Source organism: Eremothecium gossypii, chromosome I (assembly GCF_000091025.4).
Source record: "Eremothecium gossypii ATCC 10895 chromosome I, complete sequence".
Taxonomy (NCBI): Eukaryota; Fungi; Ascomycota; class Saccharomycetes; order Saccharomycetales; family Saccharomycetaceae; genus Eremothecium; species Eremothecium gossypii.
In genome coordinates, this window is record NC_005782.2 from 318,387 (window position 1) to 334,717 (window position 16,331).

The 16,331-nt window shown below is 52.5% G+C and overlaps 10 protein-coding genes and 2 non-coding genes across 12 annotated transcripts; 5 read left to right on the forward strand and 7 right to left on the reverse strand.

Moving 5' to 3' along the window:
• Nucleotides 1–98: 98 nt before the first annotated feature.
• NFS1 (cysteine desulfurase) lies at nt 99–1,571 on the forward strand (the record flags this gene model as incomplete). The annotated part of the gene is made up of 1 exon (NM_207882.1): nt 99–1,571. One exon carries the CDS (start codon nt 99–101, stop codon nt 1,569–1,571), a length of 1,473 nt encoding a protein of 490 aa, NP_982529.1.
• A 174-nt stretch (nt 1,572–1,745) lies between these two features.
• Nucleotides 1,746–2,864, reverse strand: LEU2 (3-isopropylmalate dehydrogenase; the record flags this gene model as incomplete). Its single annotated transcript, NM_207883.2, has 1 exon — nt 1,746–2,864. The coding sequence occupies one exon, from the start codon at nt 2,862–2,864 to the stop codon at nt 1,746–1,748; it is 1,119 nt and encodes a 372-aa protein (NP_982530.1).
• A 243-nt stretch (nt 2,865–3,107) lies between these two features.
• On the reverse strand, nt 3,108–3,989 carry RLP7 (Rlp7p; the record flags this gene model as incomplete). Its single annotated transcript, NM_207884.1, has 1 exon — nt 3,108–3,989. The coding sequence occupies one exon, from the start codon at nt 3,987–3,989 to the stop codon at nt 3,108–3,110; it is 882 nt and encodes a 293-aa protein (NP_982531.1).
• A 566-nt stretch (nt 3,990–4,555) lies between these two features.
• Nucleotides 4,556–7,060, forward strand: RFX1 (Rfx1p; the record flags this gene model as incomplete). The annotated part of the gene is made up of 1 exon (NM_207885.1): nt 4,556–7,060. The coding sequence occupies one exon, from the start codon at nt 4,556–4,558 to the stop codon at nt 7,058–7,060; it is 2,505 nt and encodes an 834-aa protein (NP_982532.1).
• A 322-nt stretch (nt 7,061–7,382) lies between these two features.
• On the reverse strand, nt 7,383–8,294 carry LST8 (TOR complex subunit LST8; the record flags this gene model as incomplete). The annotated part of the gene is made up of 1 exon (NM_207886.1): nt 7,383–8,294. The coding sequence occupies one exon, from the start codon at nt 8,292–8,294 to the stop codon at nt 7,383–7,385; it is 912 nt and encodes a 303-aa protein (NP_982533.1).
• Nucleotides 8,295–8,724: 430 nt separating this feature from the next.
• Nucleotides 8,725–9,774, forward strand: SIS1 (type II HSP40 co-chaperone SIS1; the record flags this gene model as incomplete). Its single annotated transcript, NM_207887.1, has 1 exon — nt 8,725–9,774. The coding sequence occupies one exon, from the start codon at nt 8,725–8,727 to the stop codon at nt 9,772–9,774; it is 1,050 nt and encodes a 349-aa protein (NP_982534.1).
• A 466-nt stretch (nt 9,775–10,240) lies between these two features.
• CBF5 (pseudouridine synthase CBF5) lies at nt 10,241–11,698 on the reverse strand (the record flags this gene model as incomplete). The annotated part of the gene is made up of 1 exon (NM_207888.1): nt 10,241–11,698. The coding sequence occupies one exon, from the start codon at nt 11,696–11,698 to the stop codon at nt 10,241–10,243; it is 1,458 nt and encodes a 485-aa protein (NP_982535.1).
• Nucleotides 11,699–11,889: 191 nt separating this feature from the next.
• Nucleotides 11,890–13,283, reverse strand: STP22 (ubiquitin-binding ESCRT-I subunit protein STP22; the record flags this gene model as incomplete). The annotated part of the gene is made up of 2 exons (NM_207889.1): nt 11,890–13,155; nt 13,212–13,283. The coding sequence occupies 2 exons, from the start codon at nt 13,281–13,283 to the stop codon at nt 11,890–11,892; spliced, it is 1,338 nt and encodes a 445-aa protein (NP_982536.1).
• Nucleotides 13,284–13,473: 190 nt separating this feature from the next.
• Nucleotides 13,474–13,769, forward strand: VMA9 (H(+)-transporting V0 sector ATPase subunit e; the record flags this gene model as incomplete). Its single annotated transcript, NM_207890.1, has 2 exons — nt 13,474–13,481; nt 13,559–13,769. 2 exons carry the CDS (start codon nt 13,474–13,476, stop codon nt 13,767–13,769), a joined length of 219 nt encoding a protein of 72 aa, NP_982537.1.
• A 169-nt stretch (nt 13,770–13,938) lies between these two features.
• On the reverse strand, nt 13,939–14,010 carry AGOS_t0009. The gene has a single exon. It is a non-coding gene; the product is annotated as a tRNA-Asp (tRNA).
• A 1,034-nt stretch (nt 14,011–15,044) lies between these two features.
• Nucleotides 15,045–15,065, reverse strand: AGOS_AgSNR43. The gene has a single exon (NR_149388.1). It is a non-coding gene; the product is annotated as an AgSNR43 (small nuclear RNA).
• A 261-nt stretch (nt 15,066–15,326) lies between these two features.
• On the forward strand, nt 15,327–16,262 carry LDB16 (Ldb16p; the record flags this gene model as incomplete). The annotated part of the gene is made up of 1 exon (NM_207891.1): nt 15,327–16,262. The coding sequence occupies one exon, from the start codon at nt 15,327–15,329 to the stop codon at nt 16,260–16,262; it is 936 nt and encodes a 311-aa protein (NP_982538.1).
• Nucleotides 16,263–16,331: the final 69 nt, after the last annotated feature.

The window sequence follows — 16,331 nt, forward strand, 5'->3', positions numbered from 1 at the left end:
TTCCGTATCTCTTAGTCATCACAAAGGTACACTCGAGCAACAGCTTATAGGGCATTTGTTACTGTGTTCAAGACACTTGTGGTCTGTAGAGAGTCATAATGTTGAGGCAAGTGCTTAGGAGGTCATTATCAGATTCTCGGAGACCGTTGAGGTCCGTTGGCAGCATCAGCTGCAGCGCCCGGGCATCCGGGATTGGAATGCGCGCATACTCATCGCAAATATTCAAGGAGGGCATGCAGCTCGAGACGCACACAGATATCCAGAGCGCTGCCCGCGAACAGGCGCAAGAAAGAATGGGGTCGGAGGCACTGGCGTCGAACAACTCCGTGTTGAAGCACGCATACCAGGAGTCTGTCGACCACGGGACCCGGCCAATATACCTGGACATGCAGGCAACCACGCCCACGGACCCGCGGGTGGTGGACACGATGCTGAAGTTCTACACCGGGCTGTACGGCAACCCGCACTCCAACACCCACAGCTACGGATGGGAGACGAGCCAGGAGGTCGAGAAGGCGCGCAAGAACGTGGCCGATGTGATAAAGGCAGACCCCAAGGAAATCATATTCACGTCCGGCGCCACGGAGTCGAACAACATGGCGCTGAAAGGCGTTGCGCGGTTTTACAAGAAGCGGAAGAACCACATCATCACAACCAGGACGGAGCACAAGTGTGTGCTGGAGGCCGCGAGATCAATGAAGGACGAGGGCTTTGACGTGACGTTTCTGAACGTCAATGAGGACGGTCTGGTCAGTCTCGAGGAGCTCGAGCAGGCCATACGGCCAGAGACCTCCCTGGTGTCTGTGATGTCGGTGAACAACGAGATTGGTGTGGTGCAGCCGATCAAGGAAATCGGTGCAATCTGCAGGCGCCACAAGGTGTTCTTCCACTCGGATGCTGCTCAGGCGTACGGAAAGATACCGATTGACGTGGACGAGATGAACATTGATCTGCTCTCGATTTCGTCGCACAAGATTTACGGGCCCAAGGGGATCGGTGCGTTGTACGTCAGGAGACGTCCAAGAGTGCGCATGGAGCCGCTGCTTTCCGGGGGCGGTCAAGAAAGGGGGTTCCGTTCTGGTACTTTGCCCCCTCCGTTGGTCGTGGGTCTAGGCCATGCGGCGAAGCTGATGGTGGAGGAGTATGAATATGACTCTGCCCACGTCAGACGCCTTTCAGACAGGTTATTGAAGGGCTTGCTGTCAATAGAGCAAACCACGCTAAACGGCTCCGCAGACCATCGCTATCCTGGCTGCGTGAATGTCTCTTTTGCATTCGTGGAGGGTGAGTCTCTCTTAATGGCCTTGCGTGACATCGCCTTGAGCTCAGGTTCTGCCTGTACGTCCGCTTCTTTGGAGCCATCATACGTGCTACATGCCATTGGTAGAGATGACGCTTTAGCGCACTCGTCGATCAGGTTCGGCATTGGTAGGTTCACCACTGAGGCTGAGGTGGACTACGTTATCAAGGCCATCACCGAGAGAGTAGAGTTTTTGAGGGAATTGTCCCCACTGTGGGAGATGTACAAAGATGGCATCGACCTAAACACCATAGAATGGTCGGGCCATTGACTGCCTATTTAACGCCAACGTTGCGAGATATACACTCGAAATGTGTGATGTAGATGTAAACAGACGGCTATATGAATGCCACTAGCCGGTTATTTTACTCCTAGTTAATACATATTTCCTAGAATTTTTTACGTGCATAAGAGTAGAATAGTCTAAAGAGAAGGGTCCTCGAGGCTAGCTCAGACCAGCTGCGGATTGCCTGCGCAAGGCTTCCTTAACTGCAAGCGCAATGGCGTCGCCAACCTCCGAAGTGGAGCTCGAGCCGAGCAGGTCGCCCGTTCTGACTCCCGAGTCCAACACCTCCTGCACTGCCTGCTCGACCGCCTCGCCGGCAGCAACCATGTTCAACGACAACTTCAGCATCATGGCAGCAGAGAGGATGCATCCGATCGGGTTCGCCTTCCCGGCGGGCAGATCGGGCGCAGAGCCGTGGCAGGGCTCGTAGAGGCCAAAGGCGCTCTTGCTATCCGGCAAAGACGCGAGCGAGGCCGATGGCAGCAACCCTAGGGACCCTGGGATCACCGACGCTTCGTCAGAGATAATGTCCCCGAACATGTTGCTCGTCACCACGACCCCGTTGAACGCCCGCGGGTTCTTGACCAAAATCATTGCAGCTGAATCTATCAACTGGTGTTGCAATTGCACGTTTGGGAACTCACTCTGGAAGGTTTCCTCCACGGTCTTGCGCCACAGGCGGGAGCTGGCCAGGACGTTCGCCTTGTCCAGCGACCACACAGGTAGCGGCGGGTCGTGCTGCAGAGCCAGGAACCCCGCCATGCGCGCGATGCGCTGCACCTCCTTCACGGTGTACTTGTCGGTGTCCCACGCGACTCCGTCGCCCTCGTCCTCGTGGCGCTCGCCGAAGTAGCTCCCGCCCAGCAGCTCCCGCACCACCATAATATCGGTATCCCGGGCAATCTCGGGGCGCAGCGGCGACAGTTCGAGCAGCGAGTCCGCCGCAAAGTTGCAGGGACGCAGGTTCGCGTACACGCCCAACTCCTGTCTCAGTTTCAGCAGGCCCTGCTCCGGCCTGACCGCGCCGCCCTGCCACTTCGGTCCGCCAACTGCCCCCAGCAGTACCGCGTCCGCCTCCTTCGCCGCGCCCAGCGCCTCGTCCGGCAGCGCCGACCCCGTGGCGTCGATGGCCGCCCCGCCGACCAGGTGGTACTGGAAGTCAAAGTGCACGTCCGACAGGCTCTGCTCCACGGCGCCAAGCACCTTCACCGCCTCCTCCACGACCTCGCGGCCGATGTGGTCGCCCGGAAGCACCACAATTCTCTTTACCGCAGCCATACGTCGTTACAGACCCCGCCGCGGCCACGGGCCCCGGCGTGGGCCCCCATTTATACTCATCTGTCCGTGGCTCCTTTTTCGCCTGTGACTAACAGTGCCACCATGTGCGCAGGGCCGGAACCGGTGCGGACAAACAGCCCCGCACCATGCCTGCCGGCGTCAGTCACCTTGCAGTTGGCCTAGGCAAGAATGCGTGTTTCTTATGTAATGTACAGAGTGTGCTGCGGCGCGGGCGCCCGCACGTCAGTTCAGCCGGCCGATCAGCTCGTCCACGTCCACCTCGACGAGCGGGGCCGCCGCCGCGTTCGACACCGGGCGCGTCTGCGACGCCTCCTCGCGCTGCTTCAGCTTCTGCAGGCGGCTCAGCGCGCTGAAGCCGCTCACCTCGCGGCCCAGCTTGAACGGCAGCAGGAAGAAGTTGCACTTCGCGAACGCCTCGCCCATCGTCGCAATCTCGTGGATGATGTCCTCCACACAGATCACGCCCTCGTCGCCGAGCCGCTCCTCCACCACGCCGTTGTCGTTCAGCACCATCTCCACCGGCGCCGCCTCACCCGCGCGCTGGTGCACCACGCGCGCGCGCTTCTGCACCAGCGCGCGGATCGACGCCAGCGACGGCCGCCCCACCACCACGTACGGCGCCACCACCTGCAGCAGCGGGAACACCTCCGCCGTCAGCCGCACAAACACACCCGTGTTCACCTCCGCCAGCCGCAGCAGCGTCAGCACCCGGTGCGCCTTGCGCGGGATCTTCGCCGCCGCCGGCCCGCGCACCCGCACCACGAACAGCAGCGTCGCGCGCCCGTCGTACGCCGTCTTCTCGCGCTCCAGCCCGCCGTCCGCCGCCGCGCGCACCCGCACCAGCCACTCCCCGCCGGTCACGTGACCCGCCCGCTGCTTCGCCGCCCGCTTGGACACCCGCTGGATCCGCGTCTTCTCGCGCTCCGTGGCCAGCGTCGACGCCACCAGCGCCTCCGCCCGCACGAACTTGTGCTGCCGCGCGCGCCGCTGCCGCACCTCCGCCTCCGCGCGCCGCCGCGCTGCCTCCTGCTTCTCCACGCGCGTGCGCTCCGCGTTACGCCGCTTGCGCAGCAGGATCTCGGGGTTGCTGTTCAACGTCGCCATCTTGTCGCCGTCCAGTTGCTCTGCTCGTGCGCTGCTGTGCGCTGCTGCTGCTGCAGAGCCAGCTCATCGCCGCTTTTCAGGGCCGCCAGCTGGAAAATTTTCCATCTTTCTTTTTCCGTGCTGCGCGATCTCCGACCACCGTGATGCTGGCCGGCCGCCGAGGCCGCGCCGTGCGCCTGCGCCGCTAGGGGGCGGCCAAGGGCCGCCGCGCCCAGCGCGCCCCTGCGTAGCCGCACCGCGGCAGCCAGCGTGCAACCACCCGCCGGCTGGTACCCGCCGGCGGAGACGGCGGCTGCGCGAGCAGCTCGGCCGGAATGATTGGCGGCGTTTCTTTTTGTAGTTTCTTTTTGCGCAGTGCTAATTTTCGATCCCATCCATCTGCCCAATTTAACAGAACCCTCCATCTGGAGGGTCCAGTAGGCTCAATTAGAGAGCAGAGTGGTCTTTGCCGGTGCGTACTTTGCTGCAACAGGCCGAGTTAGCTTTGCAGGGCCAGGTAGGTTGTTTCTGTGTGTGGACGTGGCAGCCAGCAGTGATAGAACACAGTAGTACGAGCGGGGCGGCCAATGAACGTGGACCAGGCGAGCCAGGAGCCATGGGCGAGCGCCAGCCTGCTCAATCGCAGCACGCCGAGCACCTCCACGGGGACGCCGCTGAACACGGCGCAGAGCTCGCTTCCCAGCGCGCCGACGACGTCGAACTCGCACGGGCCGGGCGCGGGCAGCGGGCCGGGCGCGGAGGGGCCGGCGCTGCACCAACAATTGGTGCCGCAGCAACAGCCGCTGATGGCGGGGCGGGGGGAGCCGCCGATCTCTGCGGGCGGGGCGGGCAGCGGGCAGGCACAGGGCCTGTTGGCGCAGCCGCTGGCCCAGCAGATGTACGGCGCAGCGCCGCACGGCGCGCTGATGGCGCACCCGCCGCACCTGCAGTACGCGACGGGCTACGGGCCGAGCCACCTGCCGCCGATCAGCAGTAAGGGCGGGGCGGCGATGAAGCACCAGGCGGAGGACTTCGGGGCGCTGCACTCGCCGCCGCGGCAGTACGCGGCGCAGCTGCAGCGGCCGCCGAGCACGGCGGGCCAGATCCCGCTGGTGCTGGCGCCGCAGCAGCGGCACGGAACGCCGCCCGCGCAGGTGCAGCAGCTGCTGCACCAGGCTCCGAGCCAGCACCCACACCAGCATCAAAACCAGCATCTGCATCAAAATCAGCATCAAAATCAGCATCTGCATCAAAGCCAACAGAACCCGCAGCACGTCCAGGTGCAGCTCAAGCACTTCCAGCACATGCAGGACCTGCATCGGCAGCAGCAGCACCACCAGCTTCTCCTGCAGGAGCAGGAGCAGCGCTGGAAAAAGCGCAAGGCGGGAGAGCCGGCGCCGCAGCCGGTCATTGCGTCGGAGCTGACGTCCAAGCGCACGACGCAGGAGAACATCCTGAAGCTGGTGGCGCTGCGGAACAAGGACAAGCCGCTCACGGAGTACGCGACGACGGTCCGGGCTGCAGAGATTGAGGTCCTGAACATGGACACGTCGACGCACTCGAAGTCGGACATCCAGGCGGCGGAGCAGCACCGCGAGCGCGAACGCCAGGTGTATGCGCTGATCTGGCTTATGAACAATTGCGTGCCGGACGGCGACTCGTACGTCCCGCGGGGCCGGATCTTTGCGCAGTATGCGGCCTCGTGTGCGTCGAACAACCTGAAACCGCTGTCCCAGGCGACACTGGGGAAGCTGATCCGGTCGCTGTTCCCGCACCTCAAGACGCGGCGGCTGGGCATGCGCGGGCAATCGAAGTACCACTACTGCGGCCTGAAGCTCATCTCGCCGCTTCTTATGTCTGACGAAATGCCTACTGTGGCGGCGACGCCCGTATCCAGTTGTATGAGTACACCAATTAACATGATCAGCACCAACACGGCTTCTATTAACTTGGACAATACTTCTTTCAGCAATAGTACTATTGAGTCGGCCCCCAGCAGTGCGGCCGGCATGGTCAACTCGGGCGTCTCGTCGGTAGATGCCGTCAGCAATATCAGCAAGCCGGCTCTGCACAACAACAACAGACGCGTTAGCATGATACTTACAGGCGCACACGAGAACCTGAAGTTCATTGACAACTTCTTTTCCAGAACGTGTGAGGAAAAGGTGGAGCTTCCGCTGGCATTCCCATCTATAAATCCATACCTTCCTCACAACGTGGATATGGATATTGCATCGTCGGTTGAGTCCCTATACAAGGTCTACTGCAACCAGCTGTTCGAGAACATCCGATTCATGAAATTTGACGATCTTCCTTCCACCCTAGAGTCTTTCTCGTCCGGTTCCATATCTCCGCAGATGTACAACCTCTTTATTTCGGAGGAGCTGTATCAGTGGGTCGAACATTCGGATCTAATCACGTACCGGGCACTCGCTAAAATGCTGTCCAGTCTGATTGTTGAATTCGACGATATACCGGACATTGTGCTGGATAAGCTGTCTCAGTTTTCCAACACTTACTTGGCAATGATTACAAAAGCTACTATAGATCTCCCAGTCCCCATTGTTTCCAGTAAAAAGCGAATTGTGTCGCAGTTTATTCAGTTGGTCAAACGCTTGATTAAGGTCATAGACTCTGGTCGAAACGCCTCAAAGATTGTCTCTTTGGAACAAAACCGCAATAACATGTTCCAGGATTGGAATCAATTTGTTAACCTGGAAGATGTGCTGGCCATTGAAATGTCGCATTTCAGTAAAGACTATCCCAAGATGAAGGAACAGATAACTGCCTTTGTCCAAAAAGAATTGCTTGGTTTGCTCTCTCCGGAATATATGTCCTTTGAAGGAAACAATGCCTCCAATGGTTTTGCGAAGTTGGCTAGGTTTGCAAAGAAACTTTGTGAGTTACTACAAAGTTGGGGTCATTTACCCGGCAGAATCGTTGCCTTGAGCTTTGTGGGTCTGACAACGACTGCATTGAGAGAACTTTCCTTTCATGATGCGGAAAGTTTTGGCGCCTGGTGGATACTTAAATCTTTCGTCGACGAGTGGGTGTATTGGTGCGGTGAAGTAGGATGCTTCCTCGACAACTGATATCTACGGGATCACGCGAAGCGTGGACCATATTATCCTTCTATTCAGTCTATTGCTTTCCTGCTTAGTCCTAGCCGTTAACCTGCTTCGGTTTGCATTTTTGCCTTCTTAACATCCCACAATGGATAGATAAAGAGGACCTCTGCATTCAACCTATACATCCCCCGTCTCCTCCACTGATGTAAATATCACTGTAGAATCCGTCCCCGGGCACTGATGCTTCGTATTTGTAGGATACATGTTTATAATGACACCACTACATTTGCATTATCACTATATAATTTGCCGCCTCCATATCTTACCGTGAGTAGGCCACACGGCCTCATACATCATTTAACGCGACGCACACTGCGCCTTTGTGATGGCCGCCATATTGCCTAACTATTTCCCGCGTTGAGAGATCCCAGAGACGTACATAGTGGTCCGAACACGCGGTAACAAGATAGGCGCTATCGGCACTGAACGCACAGTCCCAAACCCATCTTGAATGCGCATCCAACGTAGTCTCAAGTTGGAAATTATCTTCGACACTCCATACTCTCGCTGTGTGATCTGCAGAGCACGTGGCTAAATGTTTGACGTCAACTGAGAGTAGTACTCTGGTTATGTATTTCGAGTGTGACCGAAATTTGGTTACGGGTTTCAAACTCGCCGTATCGGTATGGTTTGGCATCTTCCAAACATAGCAGTTCCCCTTGTTGTTTCCTGCAACCAGCATGGAACCGTCACTCGCAATCGAAAGAGACTGCAGCGCAGTATTGTCCTCTAGCGCTAGTTGGTTTGTGCACTGGTTCTCCCCCAGATCCCATATCTTAATATTCCCATCTTGGTCGCACGAAATTAGCTCTCCCTGGTTGGGGTGAATGACAACCTCATTTACCGGCGCGTCGTGCTTGTAGTTGCGCTGAACGGAAGGTGATCGCACATCCCACACCTTGATAGTTCCATCTTCGCTGGAAGACACCATCCATTTGTTGTCCTGCTGGAACGCGATCGAAGTTACATTTCCCCTGTGGCCTTCGAAGGAGGTCACTGGATTGGGATTCGTAGTCCTGATGTCGTACATCCGCACGTGCAGATGCCCTGCGGCAGCAAGGTAGCGCTTGTCCGAAGTTATTTCTAGTCGGTTCACTTGCGAATCTGCATGCTGAATGGTCCGCGAGCACACTCCCGTCAGTGCTTCCCAAAATCGAATGGTATGATCATATCCTGCTGAGGCTAGAATCACAGACATATCTTCCACGCCTCCTGCTATGTTCTTAACAGTTCGGCAGGCTAGGAGGAGGTTGGTTACACATACGCTTTTCCTATACGCGCACCTAGAATAGAAGTTCTATTTGACAGACCCCCTGCTGTAGTTTCTACAAGGGTCAGCATGATAGCTCCATAAGACTGAGAGCGCATGTGGCTACATGGTGCCCCAGTTCAGTGCAGGCGTATCTATCATGATCACGTGATCGTGGTTTTGTCGTTGACTTGCTTCACCAGCTTCTTCCAGAAAGTTCCATCTAAGGGCTACTTGGATTCCTAGCGCCCTATATCCACAAGAGAATCGCGCGCAAGTATATATATATAACTGAGCAAGGATGCCCTGCGGGCTCGATCAGCCGCTATGATTTTTCAGTTACTCTACCAGATAGGGATACCGGAAGTTCTTGGACGATATGGTGAAGGAAACTAAGTTATACGACTTATTGGGCGTATCGCCCAGCGCATCTGACGCGGAGCTCAAGAAAGGGTATAGAAAGGCTGCATTGAAGTACCACCCAGACAAGCCGACCGGTGACACTGAAAAGTTCAAGGAGATTTCAGAGGCGTTCGAAATTCTCAGTGATCCAAATAAGAGAGAGGTGTACGATACCTATGGATTGGAGGCAGCGAGAGGGAACGCGCCATCTGGATTCGGTGGAGCCGGGCCCGGGGGCGCAGGCTTCGGCGGCTTCAGTACCGGAGGTGGTGGAAGACACGCCTTCTCTCAGGAGGACGCGTTCAATATTTTCTCCCAGTTCTTTGGTAACAGCGCAGGCGGCGCCTCGTCGCCATTTGGCTTTTCCTCGGCAGGTGGAGATGAGTTCGGCTTTGGCGGTTTCCCTGGGGGGGCTGGCTTGCACACCTCTTCCGGCGGTATGCCGGGTGGCTTTGGAGGCATGCCTGGGAGCTCTGGGATGCATTCTCATAGCCAACCAGAGGAGAAGTTGGTACAAGTCAATCTACCTGTCAGTCTAGAGGATTTGTTTGTGGGTAAGCGCAAATCCTTTAAGATTACTAGGAAGGGCCAGACCGGTATTCCGGAGAAGAAGCAGATTGACATTCAGTTACGGCCAGGCTGGAAGGCTGGAACCAAGATTACGTACAAAAACGAAGGTGACTACAATCCTTCCACCGGTGGAAGGCAAACAATCCAGTTTATTATCCAGGAGAAGCCGCATGAATTCTTCAAGAGAGATGGAAACGACTTAATCTATACCCTGCCATTGACTTTCAAAGAGTCCCTCCTTGGGTTTGACAAGACAGTGCGAACCATTGATGGAAGACAGATATCCATTCACAAAACCCAGCCTGTACAACCTTCGGAAGAAATGAGATATCCTGGGCAAGGTATGCCACTTTCAAAGAACCCCTCCGAGAGAGGTGATCTAATAGTCAAGTACAAGACCGATTACCCAATCACATTGACTGAAAAACAGAGGCGAGCCATCTTGGAAAACTTCTGAGCTTGGAGGCTCTGGATATGTAGCGTTCCCGGCGCTACCAAAAGGCGTTGTATTATAGAGTAATGTGTTCTGCCTAGTCCCAACTGAGTTGGAACTGTTCCGCTGCAATCCTAACGATTGTTGGCGCATACGAGTGTGGGCATTACCGCCTTTTCCTGTTCAGACGAACACACCTCTAGCCTATAAACTTCCCCTATACTTGCATACAAACACCATAGACCATTGATGTACTTACTACGCGTTATAGAACGTCAAGAATATATAATAAGCTCATGTATAGTATCTACTAATTCCGCCCTAACATCCTTACAAAATGTTACGTTCCTTAGATTATTATATAAGAAAAGAGCGGTAAAGTACAATCAATATACAGAGTTGAGTAGAAACCCCAAAGCTATTTATGTTCGCTGCAAGGCAGATGCATAAGGGTCACACAAGCACCAGAGTAAGATGCAGTGGTCTTGATTCATTTTTTAGACTTTTTCTTCTTCTTCTCCTCGGAGGCGTTCTCATCATCCGCCTTTCTCTTCTTCTCCTTCTTCTCCTTCTTCTCGCTCTTCTCGCTCTTCTCCTTCTTCTCCTTCTTCTCCTTCTTCTCGCTCTTCTCCTTCTTCTCCTTCTTCTCCTTCTTCTCCTCGTCGTCTTGCTTCTTCTCAGCTGGAACCTCCACTTCAGTCTTTGCGTCCTTCTTGCTCACCTCTTCGATTAGAGGCTCACTTTTTACTGGAGCAACCTCGGCAGCAGCATCAGCGGAAGGCTCGTGGGACACATAAGTCTTCTTCCAGTCTTCTGGAGTGTTTTCATTCACACGACCATACTTGTCCAACTTGCCATCAGCCTTTAATTGCTTCTTCTTCTGAGCCACAGGACCGAGACCCCATCTTCTTGGGTACAAGTCTCTTTCCATGATACATCTCTTAACCTTCGCAACAACACCGTGGTCGCAGGTGGCCAAATCAACGGTAGACATTTGGGCGATTGCAACAGCGATGGCTTCACCCTTTGTGGTGATTAATACGACTTCGTCATATAGCTCGATTCCCTCCTCGTAGCGTAGCAAACCAGGAATCATCAGCTTAGCACCGTAACAAACGGCATTAACGGCGGAATCCTTCACGACGATTCTTTTATACCCTACAAGCAAGGTTTCCAAAGGCTGAATGATTTTTCTCAAGTAAGATTCGTCTCTGGTGTTGTCGTACACCCACTGAGCATCTAGGACATCATGCAAAGTAACCATATTGTCGTTCTCGTCTAGAGCACCAGATCTCACACGGCGCAACTCCTGCATGTGTCCACCGACACCTAGAAGCATACCCAAATGGACACAGAGTGTTCTCATGTAAGTTCCAGCTTCACAGGAGGCCCAGAACACACCCAAGTTACGCTTGTTGTCAAACTCAATTAGCTTGGAGTCATAGATGGTACGAACACGTAGTTGACGCTTGACAGCAGAAATTAATGGTGGTCTTTGGAAGAGGGCACCGGTCAAGTTCTCCAATTCTCTGCCAAGATCCTTTTCGTCTTTTAGGGCATCATGCAACCGAACAATGCAGACATACTCCTTACCAGCACCCTGCTGAGACTTCACCAATCTTGTTGCTCTGTCGATACAAACGATCAAACACCCAGTGACCTTAGGGTCCAAGGTTCCAGAGTGACCGGTTTTCTCGCAACGCAGAATACGCTTAATCCACGCAACGACCTCGTGCGACGAAGGGTTAGATGGTTTGTCAAGGTTGATGACACCGGAGCTGACATATGACTTCAAGTCTCTCTTTAGTGGAGAAGCTCCGGCTGGAATAGGAGTGTAGTGTCCACTTCTCACTAGAAGCTTGTCGTAATTCTTCAACAATAGTGGCCATTCGCTAGTGTCTGCACTTGGGGCCACATTTTCTGGTTTAATCATATGCTCCTCAGACATCGCTAATGATGGTACTTAGACTGCCGATATACCAATATCTTAAGCAAGACAAGCTCACCTCTGAATTGTACTAGTTCAGAGAGATGAGATGAGGCCCAATGTTGAAAATTTTTCCATCACCCCTCAAAAAGAAACGTTACTCAGGGTAACAATATAATGCTGGTTACTGCTTTACATAGGCAGCAGCAGTGTCAGTTGTCTAGTAACTGTAGTATTTTATCCATGTGGTATCTCGTGAGAAATTGTTCAGCTGCCAACGACCGGGTTTTTTTAATAAAGGGATCTACACTTATCAGACCCTGGTTCAGCATGACGGAGAGTATCTGTATTGTATCAGATAATGCGTAATCTCTGGCTACTAGCATGTATAATTGATTCAACGCGATGCTTTCGGCGGTAACACAAGAATTCATATCAGGCAACCCATCAGGGTACTTTTCCTCGAACTTTTGTGCCTTTAGAAGTTCACCATTAAGCTTATCAATCTCGGTCTGCAGTATTTCAGAGTTTTCCACAATTGCGTCTTCCATATGCCTTATATTATCAGCCTCGTAGGAGTAAATATGGCGGAAGCTCTCGATCGCCTCGTCAATGGACTTTTCTTTCGCATTCCATTCAGTATGATACCGAGCGTTTGTCCGTTCAGCAAGTTTGTTCAGAGTATCTTGTAAGACCGCTAGCGAATCACGGTGAGTCGGCTCATCGCACTGCGTGAAGTCAGAATCCAGCCAATTGGGCTGGTTTTGAACTGGAGCAGCCGATAGATTTGACGGTGGTAGACTCGCATGCGGTTTGGCGTGTTCGTTTGAATGCGGAGCTTCGTTCTGTAGCCTTAGATGACTCAATGCACTATCCAACTCTCTAACTGAATCATCACGCCTCTCTTCTGCATCTGCAACACTTGGAACTTTGGGAGGTTTTGGTGGCAGCGATGGTTTTTTCGGGCCATGGGGTGTTGTCGCAAGGTCCGTCTTTTGCGTTTCATTATTCTCCATAGATGGCCTAGGAGGAAGAGCCGGTAGTGACGAGACCGTCATGTCGGCCCTCATATTCTGAGTTTCAGTGTTTTTTACAGCCCCTGCCGCAGGTCTTAAAGGTTCTTGCGCCATAATTGCCTGTTCCAGATCTTGTACCAACTTCACTACATTGCAATTTTGAGGGTGCCAGTGGCCTAGTATAGGAAGATAAAACAATCCATCCCCATCCAAACGCTGATTAACTATTATAGACCTTCCTTTATTGGCCTCGAGATCAATGTACGCGTGTGGTGCAACATTTGGATACTCAAATGGTATCCATATAAGAACATCCACATTTCCCACCTTGCCATAGAGGCATAACAACAATTTCGACCGCCCTGCTTCATCCGTGAACACCCTTGTCCTTGGACGTAGTTTCTTATATGCCCTTAATGCGATCACCACATCGTGGAATGTAGTTCGAGGGTCATAATATTCCTGTGCTGATGGTTAATCACTGCTCACGCTACGCTGTGTGTAAACAGGTTACTTACAGGCTGTAACACTTTAAAGAGCCAGTCTAGGACTGGCTGCGGCACGTCCACCGCTGTTGTGGAATTCTGCATTGCAGGCTACCGATTCACAGTGATGTGGCACAGTATATATGTCTGGAGCAGGAGCGACTTTTCAAAAACGAGACAAAGAAAAGACCCCCCCTCATGTAAAAATCCTCTCCACCACTTACTTATCACTCTTGAAAACCAAAGCAACTGATTGTTGAGTGTTATCGTTAGATTAACTGGTATTTCTACAAGGATGAGTTTGTATGTAAAGCTACTATAGCAACATTGGCCAATAATTTACTCCTTCCTCCCCTTACCTACTAACGCTGGAGTATTAGTTATACAGTAGTTGCAACGTTTCTATCAGTGGTCCTAGCGTCCGCAGTGTTTTGGGTACTAGCTCCTAAGGAGAATCAAACTGTGTGGCGGAGTACTATCATACTTTCTATGTCTATGATGTTCCTCATGTGGGCGGTAACATACCTATCGCAACTACACCCGCTGGTGGTGCCCCGCCGTTCTGACCTGCGGCCAGAATTTGCCGAGTGATAGCAATGTATCTAATGCCATGAATTAGACCGTGGACTTCATTTTAGCCATGTGGGTACGCTCCTACTTCGTATATAACTGAGTTTGATTGCTGATGAATTTGAAGTGGTGCTTGTCCTATACCTGGAGGTCAACAGAGGACATCAAGAGATGCCTTGAGCCAAAAAAGCTCCGCGACGGGGAATTGAACCCCGATCCCGCGCGCGACAAGCGCGAATTCTAACCATTAAACTATCGCGGAGAATCACTCTTTCTGTTCGGCACTAAACCTTCGTAGTTGATATGCTATCATTCTAACTTGTATATCTGCCTCCAGATATGTCTGAGGTTGTCCCCTGCTCAAGGTTTATCTAGTCCACAATGCTTTGCAGATCTTGGCTTGGATACATTTACAACCCCGAATTAGAGGCGTCGCGCGTAAGTCCTACCTATACTAGGGGCATGATCGGTCCAATGTGTAAGGAGTAAAGCTAGATTTATCTGGCTATGAGGATTGGAGTGGAGGTATCAAATATGAATTTGATATTATGCCAGCACTGTTGGTAATTGTTGGACTGAATACTAGTTTCAGTGTACCCGGATGCCCAATGGCCACATTCTTATTGTCCGGCCCTCAAAATGCACGCCCGCTCGTGGGCTTGACATACAAGCTATAACAGTCCTCATACATGAATGCAACCAAAGGATAAGCTCTATAGCCAAGCGTCCAGCGACGACCAGATATCGGCAAGTTTCCCTTGGCTGACCTCTAGGGCTACATGTTACCTGGCCCTCAAGCAAGCCTGTGGTTCCAAATATGAGCGCTGAAGACACAAATACCCCACGGACTACCAGTTCAACTTCCAGCCTCCGAGCCTCGCGAATCCAGGATCTGGGGTTCTCATCGGAGTTGCTATCAATGTCAGATAATTTAGTAGCAACGCACGAATCTAGCAAACAATAAGATGTCAATCAAGAAATGATTGTGGAGCCAAACAGGCATAAACTTGTGGACATACCCCTCCCCACGAGCCGGTGAGAGGTTCGGCTACCCTACTAGTGGCTGGCACTGGAGCGCAACTACGTCGCCTCGCTACACTCTATCGCCGTTTGATACAGCAACAGGAAATATAGAGCAATGACAGCCCGACTGCACATAAAATGCTGCAGCCGGATAACCTGCCACTACACACGATCCGCGGAATGAAGCTAAACCGCGAAGTATCAAGTGCGGGAAGCCATTCCACGGCTTTTTCTTCTCCTTTACTAGAACCCATTAATCTATGGAGTAATAAGAAGATGGGGCAGAAATAGGAGTGGCATACAATAGAGCCTCCTACCACGATGCATACACTTATGCGACCCGGCAAGTTACTCTGTGGGCTTGTAGGCCCCGTAGCAGGTGTTGTTCACTCGAGAAGTTTCGAGCCAGGAAATTTTTCAAACGCTTATATACAGTTTTTTGACCGGGTAACATTTGCAGCAGCCATATATTGTACACTCGTATTTTAGGGTTTCGTATTCAGGAGAATTAGCTTAAGGTTCTAACTCCCTGATCTTCTATGGGTACTAATATCTATGGGTAAGCTGGACTGTCAGAGAAACTGGTATCAGCAGCTAATAAGAAGAGCTATGAGTAATGATGGCACAACCCCGCTGTCCCATGTGTCCGCCCTCACAGATTCAGTTGGTTGGGCAATCCATGAAAGGTTCAAACCAGTGACAATGGTAATATGGCTTGTTCACTCAGTCTTCTTCCAGCCAATCTACACGACGGTGAACTTGCTCCTCTGGCAGCCCATGTTAACGTTACAGAGGGCCATCTGGAAACTGGCATTACTTCCAGCTAATCTGCTGTTGAAGATATTCCTACGGACTTCAGTAGAAGAGCTAGCAGTTGGTACAGACTTCCGGGGAGCGCTGACTATCGCAAAGGTATGCATTCAGTACGTGATAGCAACCGCTGTCGTGGGGTCCTTCCTCGGTATAACGACAGGAGTCGTTCTAGGGAGTATACACCGAATGGTTAGAATTCCTGCACTATACGTTGCCATTTTGCCAACTTACGTGGACAAGACAACACAGTGGGTATCTACTGTAAGAGATTTCTTTTCCAACATTATTGACGCAGGCCTCCGCAGCATTCCTATTTTATCAAGCGGTGTGCTGGTTGACGAGGGCGGGGACCTCTTTACGGATTTGCTGGATACATATGAACATGAATATGTTCAGTACAGCCAATCCAGTAGCAATGGCCTAAGGGAACCAGTGAAGGGTGACTACGACGATTATGGTAATATGACACCAATAAGTATCCAGGACGAGGAAGAATTGGGCACTTCAACGCTTTCTGCCATTAGCAACCTCTGGGATTCTGTACCTGATAGCGGCACTGTAAGAACAGATGTGGACGAGTTAAAATATAACTTGAAAAATTCTTCTAGGCAGAAGATTGCTCATACTACGCAACGCTATGATAAATTTGATTTCTCAGAGTTGCATCACCGGCATTAAACCTTTTGGAGGCTCCTACAAGTTTTCAGAGAACCGTTTTCTTGCATAGCTTTGGTCAGGAACCAAGTT